Source organism: Pseudorasbora parva, chromosome 7, assembly GCF_024679245.1.
Source record: "Pseudorasbora parva isolate DD20220531a chromosome 7, ASM2467924v1, whole genome shotgun sequence".
Lineage (NCBI taxonomy): Eukaryota > Metazoa > Chordata > Actinopteri > Cypriniformes > Gobionidae > Pseudorasbora > Pseudorasbora parva.
In genome coordinates this window covers 19,318,723-19,336,263 of record NC_090178.1, presented here as the reverse complement: position 1 = coordinate 19,336,263, position 17,541 = coordinate 19,318,723, and the positions used below count along the sequence as shown (strand labels likewise).

Here is a 17,541-nt window from a genome sequence, read left to right as displayed (position 1 = left end):
ATAAAACCCTCTCTGGAAACTCTCTTTTACAGCATTGAGGAAACCCTTAACGGCAGATTTCCACCTAGGCAGCATTATTTTCCACTCTTAAAGATCATCAGCAGATGGACCACATGTTAAGAGTTTATGACCACACCTTTTTGTTGTGGAGTACTTTATAGGCCATGAAACATTCAATCCCCTCTGATCACCTATTATGACTAAAAATCAAGGCACTTGTGTTCCAGGAAAGCATTAAAAGACTATCAAATCCCATTTTGCCATTTGAAAGATACTTAAAGCATACACTACCATTTAAAGTTGACTGTCAGTAAGATTTTTTTGTTTGTTTGCTTTTGAAAGAAATTCATATTTTTATTCAGCAAGGACATATTAAATTGATCAAAAGTGACAGTAAGGCTGTGTTATCCACCACAGCGTTTTAAGCCAGCTGAAAAGGCCAAGCTGTGGGCGCTTGAGAGCATTTTGGTAGAACAGTGTTTTTTTTTCACTTGAGGCACTTTGCTTGCTATGATACAGAATATCCAAGGAACTGTTACTAGCATCTAATTTCACAGATAGTTTGTTTCTGCATTGTTTCTATATAAAAATGATGATACAATTTAAAGTATTTGCTCTTGTTTTAAATTACTTTGTCCCGTTACTATGCTGCTTGTTGTCATCTGTTGACGTAGTACAAGCAGAATGTGACAGTTGGCTGGTGTGGTATTTGTCCCACCCCTCTTCTGCTGTGATTGGACCACTTGGTAAAAAGTGACATTGATTTTACCCAAAGTTCAATATTCTTCAACTCTCAGCGAATGGCAAAAAAAAACAGTGCCCATTAAAAACAATTGGAAAAAGCAGGAAAACAATGCTTTGGTGGACACATGGCCTAAAGACATTTACAATGTTCCACTTTTACACTTAAAGTTCAGGTACACTTCACTTTAAAGGTGACAGTTACATTGCTATCACTCAAAAAAAGTACAGTGTAATTTTAATTAACTACATGTACTTACTATAACGTTAGGGTTGGGTTTAGGTTTAGTTAGTTGTAATTATGCATAATTAACTGTTATATTACTATAGTAAGTACATGCAGTTACGTGCAACTATGTCACCTTAAAATAATGTGTTACCAAGATTTATATTTCAAATGAATACCGGGCTGCATTTTATTTTACAGTACGAGTACTTACAGTGTACAGTGCATTTACCTAAGAAAGTACTGGTAATAACCTTTATAACACAGATATTGTAATTACTATAAGAAGTTTATAGTATGTATGTACATGAGGAACAGGTAAAATAAAAAGTGAACCGTTTTATTCACTAAAGAATCAGATAATTTATTGGTTCTATATGAGAACCATTTTATTTTATAACTATATAACAATTTTTCTTTATATTATTATTCCCATATAACCATCACTCTAAACACAGACACACACAAAAAAAACCTCCAAACCAAATTCTCTACGTAAATTCCTAAATATTCCACAATAAATAGTCCTTTTTAACAGAAAGCTAAAAAGCTAAAGAGCGGCCAAAGTCTTTGCTATGCAGAGGAATGAATGACTAAGGTAATAAGAGACACTCCATCTGTCCACTTCTGTTTAAATAAATGACTTGTGATTCCACATGGTTTAAATCCTAGAGCTGTTCTGCAGTTTAGCCAGACATCCAGAATAACCACATTACTGTGTGGTCACTCACTCACTTAACCAAATCTTACATAACACTTCTTTTCCATTTCTAATCAAAAGTCTAACAATGGACATCATGCATAAACCACAGTTATACAGACAGTGTCTTTCATGTGCTTTTCTTTCAAAGGAAACTAATTCTGACACCTCGAGGAATGGTACAAACGGGAAATGGTGTAGAATGGAGCAGATGTTGAAATAAAGATGAATCATTCAAGTGTATTTCTATTATATACATAATAATTACATAATGATCATATAATAAACCATTATTAGACTAGCATACATTTTAGTTCCCTTTGACATCATTTTACAAGCTCAGTATTCTTGTACATTTAAAATGATTATACCTGCTAAATCAGATTCTATTTAAAAAAAATTTAATAAAGGTCAATGTTTACGAGCACATTAGCATAAAAAAATGGACTAAATTGCAACAAAGTGTGATGCTATGAGGCATTTATGTTCAAGTAAACTAACTAAACAAATTTTGCATGAACATAGGACAACAGCATGACAAGTGAGAATGCTCTGAATTTTAGACAGTGAAATATCCATTATCCATCTTATGAGATGTAGTGTACAGATAAGGTTTACACTTTTTTTGGCAGCAGAAGCATAAAGCAGATGTTAAAATGTACAAGCTGCACAAGCTGTCAAGTACGTAGATTTTGCCACTCTGTTGGTATAGGCTAGGTGTTGAAGAAAGTCATATTAGAGTGTGTTAGTGTTTGCTTCCACGTACCGCAGACAGCATGAGCTCACTGCTGTCTGCAGGCCACATGGGTGAAGTGGAGTTTTGCCACTTCACCTCATTGAAATGTTCTCTAGTCATCCAGGCAATTCCTGTTTCCACTAGCTCAAAAAAATGCATAATGAGAACTAGGCATGGCTCATTTTTATGGCTAAAAAACAATGCACCGCATATAAAGGCAAAATTAAGAGCATTCCAGTTTGCAGTTGCAGGTTTATACCATCAACAGTAATGTATACATTTCTTAAGCATACATTTCTTCTCACATATAATAATTATATTATTAAAATCTAATCAATTTCATGCGAATGTATTTACTTATTTGGAGAAAATCAGTATAATAAGCGGGATAATTCAGCTTTGTGTTGGTGTTTTATAGATGTAGAACTTCCGACACGATTGTGACCAATTAGGATGCATTACTAAAACCGCATATATACATGGGGCAGACAACAACAAAAAAAACCTCTTCAAAACTAGCCGTTATTTATCCATCATTGCCTCATTTTGCCCTTTACCCCTCTGTCTCTCCAATCTCTAGCTATACCCACATCTGAATCATCTGCATTCTCTATGTTCAGTTGCTAGGATCTTATCTGACAGCAAATAAACAACAGACAGTCTCCGTCACAAAGAAAGTAGTAAGAGTCTGACATCAGACTTTACAGTAAACCACAGTCATTAGACTTGCATAAGGTAATGCAAACCCCATCTGTCCAATCACAGAGAAAAGTTTCTAAAAACCAAAAGCTAATGCTGAGAAATGTGAAAGCATTATATGCAGCATATCTGATGAGGAATGAGTTACGAAAACAAAATCAAATTAGAAAAAGTTCTGTGGCCCGGTGCGACGCAAGTGGTTAATGCTTGTTTCAGCCTGATGCAGTTATAATTTTCATGTCCAGTACCACGTTATTTAAATAGCAAATGCGCTCGTGGCAATCTGTTGGTCTGGAAATGATGTGTGTTTAGGCGCATTGTTGCTATTTTAATCGGCTGTATTTACCCAAATCGCAGTATTTTTTGTGTCATTTAAAGAGCATGTTAGCAATATACACCTATAGTGCACATACACTCTTAATTATTACACACACAGGGATGCTGAGCAGCATTTTTTGTTCCATTTCTCTTAAGAAATGTTCAGTATTTCCGCTCGCAAATTCCACCATGTAAATAGCGAATCCACCATGGTGCAAGTGCATCTGGCTTTTAAAGGGAAAGGAAGATGAGACTCTGATTGTTTTTTTTGCACATTACGCCTAAAACACACCCATGACTCATTAAGAGACTAGGTATAACCCTTTTGGACCATGCGCCTGGCGTACAGATCGTTTTTTTCTGTTGTTAAACTAGCAAAAGTGGATTTCGGATACACCTTCAAATAGGGCCCATAGTGTTATGGACCTGCATAATAAAAAATGATCATATTTTTCTATAATAAATGAAGACATGGAATTGTTGTGTATAAATGACTCACCTTTTTTCTGGTATGCAGTCTGAAGATTCTGAGCCATCACAAAACTGCATGCCTGTCTGAGAGGTTTGTCATACGCCCCACACACACGTGTGTCAGGATACAATACACATGCAAAATACAGAGGGCCTTCATCACGAATGTCGGACACGTGACACAGTTCTTCTTCTTCACACCCTGAAATCCATCACCCATATTCAAAGAACAGGAAGTGAAACATGCTGCACTACACAGACAATCACTAACTATATAATCGTAAGCAATTGTTTTGCATCTTACGTTTTAGACACCACAGCTGAGCCTCTTGGAAAGTGTACTGGTGTTTAAAGATCCAGTAAATCTGACTAGGCAGTTTTCTCTCTGGGTCGACTTTTATATCACCACTCTCGAGAACACTAAAAGCCTCCTTTACGGAGTCTAAGCGGACAATACAGTACAAACAGAACTGAGACTTTTTTTTAAATACCAATAGAATAAATGTTATTAACAACATTAAAAAGTACAACTTATAAGTTATAGGTACTTTTAAACACAAGATGAATAAAAAGCTCAAAAATATAAGTTTGGACTAATGTCACTCATTCATACCAGAAAGTATGATTCTGGAATCCTCTACAACAGCTGATCCACTGCAAGCAGAGGGAGTTTTCGGACGCGTGTTCATATCAGACTCTGAGAACGTAAATTATAAACATTAGGCTATACATGAGCAAAAGTTGGATCATAATTCATCAAAATATGTACTTTTGTTTATGACAGGCATTTAAAATGCTTTATTAGTGTAATGTTCATGTATGCAGAGTATGTCCAAACCTTTCCAGATGTAGACATGTTGGAAACTGATGAGAGTTTCCTGGTAACCTGTTTTATTTTTGCTGGATGCCGGTAAGGCTGCATCAGCTACAAGAAATGTTAATTTTCGTTAGTGCACATCAAGCCATAAAATCCTCAAGCCCAGAATGATGCAATAAATAATAAACACTGGAAAAACTAAGAAACTGAAAGGTTAAATGACAGCTGAATAGACTCTAAAGTGCCATTTTTAAATAACTAAACATTTGTTGTTATGAAATCTGGAGTGTGTATGTGGACTCATACTGATGGTAAAGTTCTGTCCACCAAAGTTGAAAGTGAAACGTTGCAGTTGTTTGCTGTATTGGACACCAGCACCACAGATGCGGTTGGAGGAGGCCAGGCCACTCATGTCCCAGTCTGTCTCGCTGCATTGCAGCACTGAAGGAGTGCTCAGGAGCCCACACATGATAGAGCCTGTAACACAGGACACAAATCATTTAACGTAACAGCAGAAATTAAATCCTCAGTCACTTTTTCTGATTCCGATTGTTTTGGATTATTATACTTTGATAACTTCTAACAAAAACTGATGTGATTGATTAATATATTATTATATATATTGTTTAAATCTTTAATGTTTAATGTCTTTAATTAATGTTTCTTGAGGAGCAAATCAACATATTAGAATGATTTCTGAAGGATCATATGACACTGAAGACAGGAGTAATGATGCTGGGTTAGAATGTCTCCAAAATTACAGCTCTTGTGGGGTGTTCCCGGTCTGCAGTGGTCAGTATCTATGAAAAGTGCTCCAAGGAAGGAACAGTGGTGAACCGGTGACAGGGTCATTGGTGGCCAAGACTCATTGATCCACGTGGGGAGAGAAGGCTGGCCCGTGTTGTCTGAACAAACAGACAAGCTACTGTAGTTCAAATTGTTTAAGAAGTTAATGCTTTTAAAGATAGAAAGTTTTCAGAATACACAGTGCATCAGTTTCTTTCATATGGAGCTGCATAGCCGCAGACAGTCAGGGTGCCCATGCTGACCCCTGTCCACCACCGAAAGCACCAACAGCGGGCATGTGAGCATCAGAACTGTACGGAGAAATGGAAGAAGGTGGCCTGGTCTGTGGAATGACATTTTCTTTTACATCACGTGGATGGCCGAGTGCGTGTGCGTCGCTTACCTGGGGAACACATGGCACCAGGATGCACTATGGGAAAAAGCAAGCCGGCGGAGGCAGCGTGATAGCTTTAGGCAATGTTCTGCTGGGAAACTTTGAGTCTTGCCATCACTGTGGATGTTACTTTGACTTCTTTTTCTCTGGTGGCTGTGGCCTCTTTTCAGCAGGATAATGTGCCTTGCCACAAAGCAAAAATGGTTCAGGAATGGTTTGAGGAGAAAAACAATGTGTTTGAAACAATGTTTCTCAAGATCCCAGATCAAATTCCTCAGATCTCAATCCAATCGAGCATCTGTGGGATGTGCTGAACAAACAAGTCCGATCCATAGAGGCTCCACCTCGCAACTTACAGGACTTAAAGGATCTAAAGGATCTTATTAGGAATAATATTAGATTCATCAGCATCATTAATAATACTTTTTCATATTAACATTACAAATTAAATACAAATGTCTTTATTTAAAAAGTTTTTTAAAGAGTTCATAATTTATATAAAATATTCAAATATATTAATGTCAAAAAGTTTTTGGGATGTGTTAAAAAGTTTAAAAAATGTGTTGCCATGGGCCCTCACCCGTGACACTTTAGTTTAGGTTTTGTTTCCTAGTGAATAGGGTTTTATAATAGTGAAAATGTGCTACATCTGCTCCTAATGAGTGAGAGCGTCTCTGACCTCCATCGAGGACATTCTGGTTCAGGATAAATCCATCACAGCAGTTCTCACGGCTGCAGGAGTTGACGCAGAAGCGATGGACGTCAGCCAGAGTGGTTCCACGTGCATCAAACACAAGTGTCCGATACACTCCAGAACCGGTCTTACGGAAACTCAGCCTCTCAAAACTCTTCAGGCCTGCTGTGCTGAATTCATGACCTTTTGTCAGAAGATGAAGGGTGGAGAGTAAAAGAGAAAGAACAACAGATATTCTTTAAGTCATGGGCCAAGAAACACAAGTGCATCTAAATGCTTTTGGGTCGCCAAAAATAATCAGAAATTGGGAGCTCCGTTCCTGAGAGAAGTCTCAAAGTATCAAGTCGCTTATTTCACATGGAAAAATATTTATCTCTTAACAGAACAAGCCTAAAGAATGTTTTTAAAGACAATTTTCTTTATTCTTGTGTCCACGGATGACTAGAGCACTTTGTTAAAATCATTACTCACAAACCACAACTTAATCTTTGTGACTATAGCTCAATTATGATATTGTATGTTGATAATATTTCATTGTAATAGGCTCTTTGTTTTCTTAGGATAGTTAATTGTCTATTTAGACAAACTCAGCTTCTCACGACATTCGATGCAACGTGTAACCAGCACAGTCCAGTTGACTCACAACAACTAACCAAACTGAGAACATATGGGACATAACTAATAGCTGATGATCTTACCTTTCTTTCTCAGCACCGTCAGATTGGGTTCATCTCTTTTTAATTTCAGAACACATTTGAGAGTCTGGAACGTCTCAGCACCATCATTTCCCAGAAACCCATTGCTCTGAAATGCAAACAAACCGCAATACTTTTTCCCCTTATTTTGTAATAATCATGTCACTCTTGGGAAAGGAGATATGACTGCCACCAAGACCCAAAAAAAAGACCCAATGCCAAATATAACACTGGAAATAACTCTTAAATATGATGAATGTCGGTCTTCTAAAATAAAAACATGCTAAATTTTATGTTTATTAGCTAGTGTAAAGACAAATGAGGATTATTGTCTAAGGGGTTGTTAAAACAGATAACCTAACATGTACTCAGAAAATATTTTGGACAAATAAATGCTGAAATTATAAAGTTTTAATGAAACTAAATAGAGGATGTAACCATTAGAATACCGTTCAAAAGTCTAAGCATTTTGTCAAAAACATAAAATATTATTTCTGTAATCCAACCTTTTAAACGATAGTGTATATTGAAATTAGCTTACTGGGTTTTAATATACATTGTAATTTAAAGCTGCAGTTCGTAGTTTTTCCTCTATGTCGCCATCTCTGTTCGAAAACTGCAATTGCAGTTAGTCGCGGAATTATCAACTTCATGCGAGTTGTGCGTCGGTCGGCACAGCGTGGAGGATTCAAATGTTTTGAGGAGAATGAGCAGCTGTCAATCTGTTAATTGTTAATGTTAACATCAGCATTGCATGACTACATAATGTGTATTCATTACTGTGCAGTCTAATATTTATTAGTCATATACCAACAAATTAATGTGAAGTAGAGGTGAATTGCTCCCTCTCATAGCTAAGCGGCAACCTCCCACGATCTCTCTTGAAGCCAATACGGAAGTAATGTAAACTACAAAGGCTCCAGAAGGGAGCAGAATCTTATTGAGCCCCATGTTAAAATGCCCAACTTTACAGCAGAAAAAAACATGTTTACAGCCATTCATTTCACAGTTTTGTACTTGCCCAAAAATTATTTTGGATCATGTTTAACCCAAAAAGTTACGGACAGCAGCTTTAAGATACAAATTTGCACCATCAACAATTTACATGGGGTAAAGTGTGCCTGCATTATGGTCATACTTGTTCAGAAGTCCTGCATTCAACATTATCTTCACTGGTGCTGTACAGCTCACAGTAAGTTCTCTCTTCATCACTGAAAACAGCCACATGTTGGCATGAATCTTCCAGGGCACAATCTATCAGAGATCAGGGATGTGGTCAACTTTAGTCATGAAGAGTGCGAGTACACATCTGACTAATTCAAACACAGGTGCACTGCTTCAGTATTTAAGTGTGTCTCACCAAGCACACACTTCCTGAGCTGTGTTTCATTTGGCTGGGTTGAGGAATCAGAGCTCAGTATGTCAGCACTCTCTGATTTCAGCAGCAGGGAGGAAGGAGCAACCAACTCAAACTTTTCCATTACTGCAAACAAACAAAGAGTGATATTCTGTACACACAAATACATGTATTGTTTGTGCTTTCATACTGATAAAGATTGAATGATCTACTTAAGTACTGTTGAAGCAATACTATAGCTACACTATAGTAGTAAGGTACACTAGATAGTAACAAGTTATTTAAGAAGACAATTTCTTTGGTAACCCTTTACAATAAGGTTCATTAGTTAACATTAGTTAACTACATTAGTTAATATGAACTAATGATGTACTGCACTTATGTTATGCACTTACAATATTCCAACATTTACTAATGCATTATAAAAATCTTGTAAACATTAGTTAATTCAATTCAAACTTAAATGAACAAACCATGAACAGCTGTATTTTTATTAAATAATGTTAACAAAGATTAACTAATGCTGAACAAAGGGGTTGCTCATGGTTAGTTCATGTTAACTAATGTTAACTAATACAACCTTATTGTAAATTGTTACCATTATATAAAAACTGCTACTGTCATCTGATTTACTTTTACAATCAGAGCAGATCTGGCACAAAACTATTAAGATCTTAGGGTAGGGTAAGTACACCAAATAACTAATACAACTAGAAACAAAACTATTTAATTCAATCAAAAATACAATAAAAAATAGCAGAATTGGAATTAGTGATATTTTCTTTTGTATTGTTTTGTACATCTGAGTACAATGGATTATCAATAAAGAAAAAAAACAAGTTAGGTTAGAAACTTGGTTCCATCCATCAGTTGTTGATAGGATGCAGAGATATCCATTATACATCACTAGAGAGAAGCCTGTATTTCACTGGAAAATTGAGTAAAATGGCTTTTAAAAATGAAAAAGATGCATGGATAACTTCTTCACAATGTGATCAATAAAATTGACTATTATAATTTGGCTAAACTACTTTAAAAACACCTAAACTACTGTCACACTGTATAAATATGTAGCAGCACTACTGCTTTTAGTGATTTCTACACCTTAACACTGACTGTAACACATACCTTTGCACTCTTCAACTGTCATTGGACCATCAGAAGACGTCCAAGAAAGTTCCTCCCCCTTTGGGGAGACACATAACCATCTGCCAGACATGGGGTTCTTCTGGGCTGACAGGAAGTCCCCTTTCTTTGTACAACTCAGTTTACTCTGCTGGCACTCAGTAAGACCTTAAGAGAATCACAAATTTAAGCCATTAAAAACATAAATGAAAAAATCAAAACAATATTCCCTCTGAAACATGATCTGCATTTTGACAGAGCTGCAACCATCTACACTTGCTGTTCTTAAATTTGTGTGACATTTGGGCTGAGCTGATTTAGTTTGGCCTTTACTCACAATGAGAAGCACTGAAGGCTCCCTGGGCCACAGTGGATGTTCCGGAGGGGCAGGGAGAGCAGAAGACCTGCCCTTCTTCCTTTTGAAATGTATCACGCGGACACAGAGTACACACACCACCACTTGAAAAAGAACCAGCTGGACACAACACTGCGTGTGAGAGAGGATAAAAACACACACACTCTAAGCAGGATTGATTAAGCATGCGTGGGTAATGTTGGTGTAAAGTGGAAAAAGAAGAGAAATTTGACAGATACAGAAGTGAAGATTAATAATAGAGGAGGAGAAGTTGAATGCAGTTTAAAAATATTACATAAACCTTCACAAATACATTTACACATTTTTGCACACCACATTTCTATTTCCGTACACTGCCAGTAAGCTAAAATGTGCATCAGTTATAGAACTTTATAGGTGCATATTCAGAAGCACAAGTAAAGCCATTTTCTTTTATGGTGCACAGGCCAGTCTGTCATTAAGATGACCAAATGGTACATAAGCCAACCTACCACACCCAGTGGATTGTGGGAGCCGCTTATAGCCAGCCATGCAGCTAAATGAGGCAGGACTAGAGAAAGCAAGAGAACCGTCAGCGAGGAAGATGGACTGGTATGCCCCACTTCGGATTAATTCCTTCACACTGTTTAGCAGTCTCTCATCACTAAGTGCTATATCTGGGAAAAAATAAACATAAATTTATTTAGAAAGAAAAGTACATGGAATAATAAAACTCATCAATGATTCAGAGTAATGTCAGTTTGAAATGAAACATTTGATATTAGATAGGAAAGGCTGCTCTTTTACCAATATCATGAAGATCAGGGAGAGATGTTATTGACAGGTCAGAGAGGCGGGCCCTAAAGGTGATGCGCACAGTGACCTCCTTGTGAGTTAAACACTCAAGAGACACAGAAGACTCGTCACAGACTGCAACAGAGCTGGTCTGGCCGGATGAGGTCAGCTAAGACACATACACAAGTATTCAAAAGAAACAAACATGCATAGTTGTATTTGTAGGTTTTAGAAACTTGCACAGTGTTGTTGTTCTACTGTATGCTAAATATACCAAAAAATTTAATATTACATTTGCAATTAATCTAATATTCTAGGCTAGGTGACAATTTACTTGTCAATCTAAAATAGTATTAGTGGGAAAATTACTGTTTGGGAATCCTTGGATTATCCAAGGAAAGATGGATTATCTAAAGCAAAAGGGTGATGATACAAATATGAGATGGGGGATGTTGTTGTTTTGTGTACATTAGTTTAAGTCTTTTGTTCCCTCAAGAAAGCTTGTGTTCGCTCCAAAAGGTTGTGTTCCCACAAAATTTAGCATTCACTGGCAAAGAATGCAAAAGTTTGGTGAGCAAACACAAAGTTTCTCTTGGGAGAACAAAGCTTTTGCGAGCCAACGAAAACACTAAAATATATTTTTTCTCTCATATTTTTTCAATGACTATGGCCCGCTTAAGGGTTCTGTAAAACCCTGTGGCCTAAGTTAAATTAATATATCAATTGAATATTTTAAACAAATATATTTTATTAGATTTTTTTTTGTATTTAAAATTATAATTTTACCATATGTAATCATAATTCTATTTACAAACATATTTTAACTATAAGAAATAAAATGCATTTAATTATTTTAAAGGTTTAAACATTTTATATTAGGCAAGGCAAGTTTATTTATATATTACATAAAATAATCACAACATATGCGTTAAAAAACTGTATATTACACATTAAAAGTGGGTAGATAAAAAGATACACTGCAAAATTAAATAAATATAAATATTTTCCAAATAATTTTTAATATTTAAGCATAATTACACGCAAATCAAACCCTAACCCTAATTGTATAGCAAATGCATGTTTTTAATTAATATTACTTAGTACATAAATGTTGTTACACTGTAACAAGGACAACTTAACGTGTAAACCATGTTGTTTTTATTATATTATGCTTATTATTTTTCATCACACATTAAAAATATGTTTTATACACTAATATGTACGACATATCTCAAAGCAGACAGCGTATGGTACCTGTAGGCTGCAGAGACCTGTAGCTCTCATATCTCGCAGCAAAGCACCCTGTAGCTCAACACTCTGGGTGCTGCAACTCTTTTGACCCTCAGCCAGGGACATCTGCAACTCTAACGACACCTGCACTGTCTGCAATACCTGAGGCTCTGATTGACACCACAAACACAGTCACTCAGTAATTAAAGAAACAAGACTTCATAGATAGACAAATCCCAAAAGGACATACTACAACCTGCGAGCATTTCAACAGGTAAATAGAACAGTGTGTGTGTGGCCTTTACTTTGGCAGGCGTAAGACAGTGGAGCTTCAAGCCAGTTTTTCCCCTGGGGATCACACAGGAAGCTGGCGACAGGAAGGGTGTTGACATAACCTTGGTCACAGAACAGCTCACATCGCTGTGTCTGCTGACCCGCAACTTTCACAGTGTTACATAGAATGGCACCATGGGAGATGTCTCCAAATGGAAGGGAGCAACCAGGGACTGAAAAGGGAATCAAATAAAGGAAAATCATGTTGCCACAGGCATATGCCAAAAAATGTGGTAAAGTCACCATAAAATAAAAATGGCCAAATCTTTTTTTATTATTAACAGAAAAAAAGTTATTACAAATGTACAGTACCTGACAAAAGTTGGGAAACATTACGACTTACATTTCAATACAAAAGTGCTCACCAAGGCTGCATTTATTTAATCAAGAATATAGTTTTAAAAAAAACGTAATAGTGTGAAACATTACTACAATTTAAATGAACTGCTTTCTATTTTAAATATTCCTGTGATAGAAAAGCTGAATTTTCAACATCTTTACTCCAGTCTTCAGGTACATGATCCTTCAGAAATCATTCTAACACACTGATTTTGGGGCTTTTGGTGAAAACTGGAGTAAAGAAGCTGAATTTTCAGCTTTTCCATTATAAGAATAAATTACATTTTAAAATATATTCAAATAGAATATATTCAAAGAATATAAAAGTTATATTCTTTTAATTTGTATTTTCCTTTCCCTTTTTTTTACTGTCTTTTTAATAAAGTAAATCAATGGATTAAATAAATGCAGCCGAGGCACAAAAGACTTCTTTCAAAGACATAACAAAATTGTAATCTTTTCAATCTTTTGACAGATACTGTATTTATGCACATAATTTTTTCTTGTTTGAGCTGCTGTTTCACTCGTAATGACATCACAATAGGGAAGTAAAGACTAATCGCAACTTCCTTTACATGCTGACTTTAAATAAACGCAAAGTGTGACCTAATTCACTTACTGTCACAGAATGGGGTCTTCCCTGTGCTACGAGAGGTCCGTGTTGTTGGTAGTTCCTTTCCGCTTTGAGAAACACACCAACAGTCGGACAGGTCACACTGCAGTGGCAAGAACTGCTGCCCGTTCTGCACACATTCAGGCTCATACCCTACACCAACCTCTCTCTGCAGTGCCAGAGTCTTCTGTAGAGAACACCAACCTGGGCCTATAACACACAAAATAATACAAGGGTCTTACATGGTACATTTCTCAACCCCTTGCTACCAGACATGGTACTGAATGTTGGTGCTGGAACAACATTCTTATCAACCAATCACGTTAGGATTAGTTTTTGGGTTCAGGCAAAAATTCTTAACCTTTTGGTCACGACCCCAATATATTCAGGGTAGCATTTCCATTAACCCTATATTCATTTTGACCATACTTTTTAGGTTAGATTTATATTAAAATGAAATTGAAAAACATGGTGCTCATACACTGAAACTAAATTAATATCACCCTATTATTTCCCTATTGTCTTAAAATCGAATTGTACAGATGGATGAAAAAATTACATTGCAGTTCTCCAGAAGGATCGGCGATGGCAGTTTGGATGACTTGTCCGGTTATTGGACTCACGCACAACCCCTGCGAAAGGCCTGAACCTGTCTTCTGGAGTACTGAAAACTCACCACCCTACAGATGTGTGCGCACAAACAATGAGACAGATACACATGAAATGCAAACCTTCAGTAGTTAATACTAAAATGTACTTTTTAAGTACAGTATAAACCAAATAACCCAAAAAGAAGGCCTCACCTCCTCACATGAAGGGCTGTATGTGTAAGTGCTATTAGAGCTTGTTTGTGTCCAATCAGAAAGCAGGAAGTGACTTTGGAGCCTTTGGCATGTAGTTTGGCCTGGGAGACAAATGAATACAAATCAGCTAACAAGTTAAATGATAAACTCCAGAAGTAAAACTAGCACTTCCCCTAACAACCTTAATTATTGAAATTCTTGAAATGATTCAAGAAAAACATGAGACTGGACTCTTACACTGCTGAGGGGCAGCAGAACGAGACATCAGAGAGCCTGTGATGTATCTACCCTCCTCATCAACACACCAACAGTGACCTATGATATCAGACAGGGTAAAAAAATGAAAATGATCCACAAATTAATATGGCAATGTTTCTGTTGGCAGAAGTACAATACTGTTCAAACATGTGGCTTTTTTTTCTTTTGCTTTTTTTTTTATTCATATTTTTATTCAGCAGGGATGCAATAAATGTATCAGAAATTATAGAAAAGACTTCTATTTCATATAAATGCTGTTCTTTGGAACTTTCTAGTCAAATAACCCTGCAATAAGACATATCACATAAATATTAAGCAACAATTGTATTCATAATCACATTAGAAAGATTTCTGAAGGATCATTTGACACTAAAGACTGGAGTAATAATGCTGAAAATTCAGCTGTCATCACATGAATAAATTACATTTGAACATAATTAAAATTGAATCCAGTTATTTTAAATTGAAATAATATTTCAAAACATTATGTTTTTTTAAAAGTTATTTTTAATCAAATAAATGCAGCTTTGGTGATCATAATAGACTTGCAAAAACATTAAAACATCTTACCGACCCCAAACTTTTGAACTGTAGTGTGTGCCAGGCTTTTTATATGAAGTGTAAAGTACCAGAGTATGGTCTCACCTGTGCTTTGGTGGCACTGACTGGGCAACCACTGGCCATATGCATCACACTGTGGGATGTAGGGCTGGTAACCAAGCATTAAACTCTGTCTGTCTTTGTCACTGGCCATCAGTCTGCTCTGCCAGTAGAAATGCAGGGCTGTCGAGAAGTGAAAGCATATTTAATATTTGTAGCTTTAAAAGGAAATTAAGATCTCAGATACGTCCACTTCCATTCGTACAGGTTTTATTAAATGCTGCAACTGTAATGAGTAAGCAGAGTTTACTAACAAAGTATATACCTGAAGTATATAAAGTAGGGTCCAAATGTTTAAATTAAGTTTGGTTTCAAATAATATTATTATAACAAGAATATCTGACCGTCTGTACAAAGCATCACATAAGTGACACAAATTAGAGACAGTAAAAAGTGATAGAGAAATTAGGTGCTGATGTTTAAAGAAAAAAACACTTTATAAAATTGATATACTACATGGTTGAGTACATGACAGTGCATAAGTAAATCGTGTATAGTGCATAATTTGGGGCACAACTATTGTTGTGTTTATTTTATAGTTATTCTATTTTTATAAATTTAAATACTTTTTTCAATTCATTCATTTCCTTTCTTGTCCAGGTTTTCTCAGACTTTTAAACCCTACTGTACATTCTTCTGCAGTTCCTTTGAAATTTAATTTTGAGACAGATAAAACAAAAGACCGTACTGGAATGAGCTGCGAGTCTCAATGCTGAGTTGGTGTTGCTCAGCAGAGTTTGAGTGATGGGGATCTTTGAGGAACGTGTCTGCTCCAACTCCACAGGGCTCAAATAGACACTCTCAGCCAGGAGGAAACCATAACCCGCAGGCACATGTGAGTTGTTTGAAGCAAAGATTAGCTCCTCAGCCTGCTTCAGGAACTCAGAAACCTGGCTTTGAACCATAGAGCATGGGCCTGGACCTGAAGAGATAAACAAATGAGATACTAAGTAGATGATGCAAAATAGATTTTAAAGAAATATCTGAACAGCTACTAATGTCACTACATATATTAATTACTATAACTCACATTTGGGGATTTGGCCAACAGGAGCCTTGCCATCTGCTAGCATGTCTCCTTGAGGGTCAACGCACCAGCATTGACGTAGGTGAAAATTCCCAAGAGGAACACTGAAGTCTGACAGTGGACCCGGATAACCAGAATCTTCTCTTCTGATCAGTCTCCAGAAAGATAATGGGTTCAAAAAAACTGATGGTCCATAAATGGCTTCAACGTTCCCATCTAACAAGTCAGATGGAATATCAGAGAACTTCTCAAAACTCGCTAGGACAGGGAATACTCTGTGGTGCCTAGTCTTGAACAATTCAGACACAAAAGCTCGGAATGACGCCATTGCCTCTGTGTTTCTTGCATAGGCTTGCAGAATTCCAAGAAGCTCTGAGATGGGCAGGTCTTGTCCAGAATTTATGATCCGAACCCACTCACGGTAGAACTCAATCACTTGTTCTGGAGGTCCATCGCACTGGATCTGGTGCCAGCTGCCGTCATATGCACAACGAGGGATGTACACTTCAGAAAGCTTGGTTACAGAAGATGGATCTGAGAGGACAGAGTGGATTGTGGACAGGAATTGCTGAGTCGCTGTGGCCTGGCAGCTTGTTGGACCTTTGGAAGATCAATAGATAATATATATATATATATAGATAATATATCCAATCACAACATTTTATATCACAAAAAAATAATATTAAAATGTCAATCCAAGTTGTAAATTTCAGATTTGTATAATCAGTGTTAATATGATGCCATTTTTGTACAGTGTAGAGCTTTTTTTTAATCAATGAACTGCATGGCATAGGTCATTATGCTGCATTTTTCCGGTTTCTGAAGCCATTCATTATGGAATTCGAGAGATAAAGTCACAATTCTGAGAACTAAAGGTTCAATTATGAGATTAAAGCTGCATTTATGAGATATTAAATCAGAAGCACAAGATATAATATTTGTATTTATGCATTTGGCAGATGGTTTTATGCTCAACATTCTGAACTACCGGAATAATTAGTCACAATTATGGAAGATAAGTCGTAATTTCTACATAATGCCACAATTAACTGAGACAGAAATTTGCTTCCATACATTTTCAAAGAAAATGAATCTCTAAAAGTTTCCTAGTAGTACTCTAAGGTACAAATATGCACCTTTTAGGGGTAGATAAGGTACAAAGTTGTCCCTTTATTGATACTGTCCCAGTGACAAGCCGCTGTACCCTTGCTACTTTTTTGACAGTGAAGGTCATATAAGACTGACAATGGGATATATTCCACATTCAGCTAAATAAAAAATAAAATAAAAAATTGAGAGTAAAATATAAAAGGAATATATGCCTGATTAATGTCATGGGACTGATATACTGATACTTTTGCAAGTACTGATAGTGTTAAGGATTTTCTTT

At 36.4% G+C, this 17,541-nt stretch overlaps 1 protein-coding gene across 1 annotated transcript in view; it reads right to left on the bottom strand.

The window, feature by feature from the left end:
* The window catches only part of tg (thyroglobulin), a 43,169-nt gene that overhangs the window by 19,745 nt on the left and 5,883 nt on the right, over positions 1-17,541 (bottom strand). Inside the window, exons 10-31 of the mRNA XM_067449452.1 lie at positions 16,155-16,751; positions 15,813-16,046; positions 15,110-15,247; positions 14,444-14,521; positions 14,207-14,307; positions 13,963-14,083; positions 13,410-13,613; positions 12,424-12,624; positions 12,143-12,288; positions 10,901-11,057; positions 10,606-10,770; positions 10,097-10,246; positions 9,763-9,927; positions 8,638-8,760; positions 8,416-8,531; positions 7,281-7,386; positions 6,568-6,765; positions 5,015-5,185; positions 4,730-4,816; positions 4,505-4,588; positions 4,196-4,333; positions 3,920-4,093 (exon numbers count right to left, since the gene is read on the bottom strand). Coding sequence (XP_067305553.1) covers positions 3,920-4,093; positions 4,196-4,333; positions 4,505-4,588; positions 4,730-4,816; positions 5,015-5,185; positions 6,568-6,765; positions 7,281-7,386; positions 8,416-8,531; positions 8,638-8,760; positions 9,763-9,927; positions 10,097-10,246; positions 10,606-10,770; positions 10,901-11,057; positions 12,143-12,288; positions 12,424-12,624; positions 13,410-13,613; positions 13,963-14,083; positions 14,207-14,307; positions 14,444-14,521; positions 15,110-15,247; positions 15,813-16,046; positions 16,155-16,751 — 3,654 coding nt within the window. The remainder of the gene's footprint in view (positions 1-3,919; positions 4,094-4,195; positions 4,334-4,504; positions 4,589-4,729; positions 4,817-5,014; positions 5,186-6,567; positions 6,766-7,280; positions 7,387-8,415; positions 8,532-8,637; positions 8,761-9,762; positions 9,928-10,096; positions 10,247-10,605; positions 10,771-10,900; positions 11,058-12,142; positions 12,289-12,423; positions 12,625-13,409; positions 13,614-13,962; positions 14,084-14,206; positions 14,308-14,443; positions 14,522-15,109; positions 15,248-15,812; positions 16,047-16,154; positions 16,752-17,541) is intronic.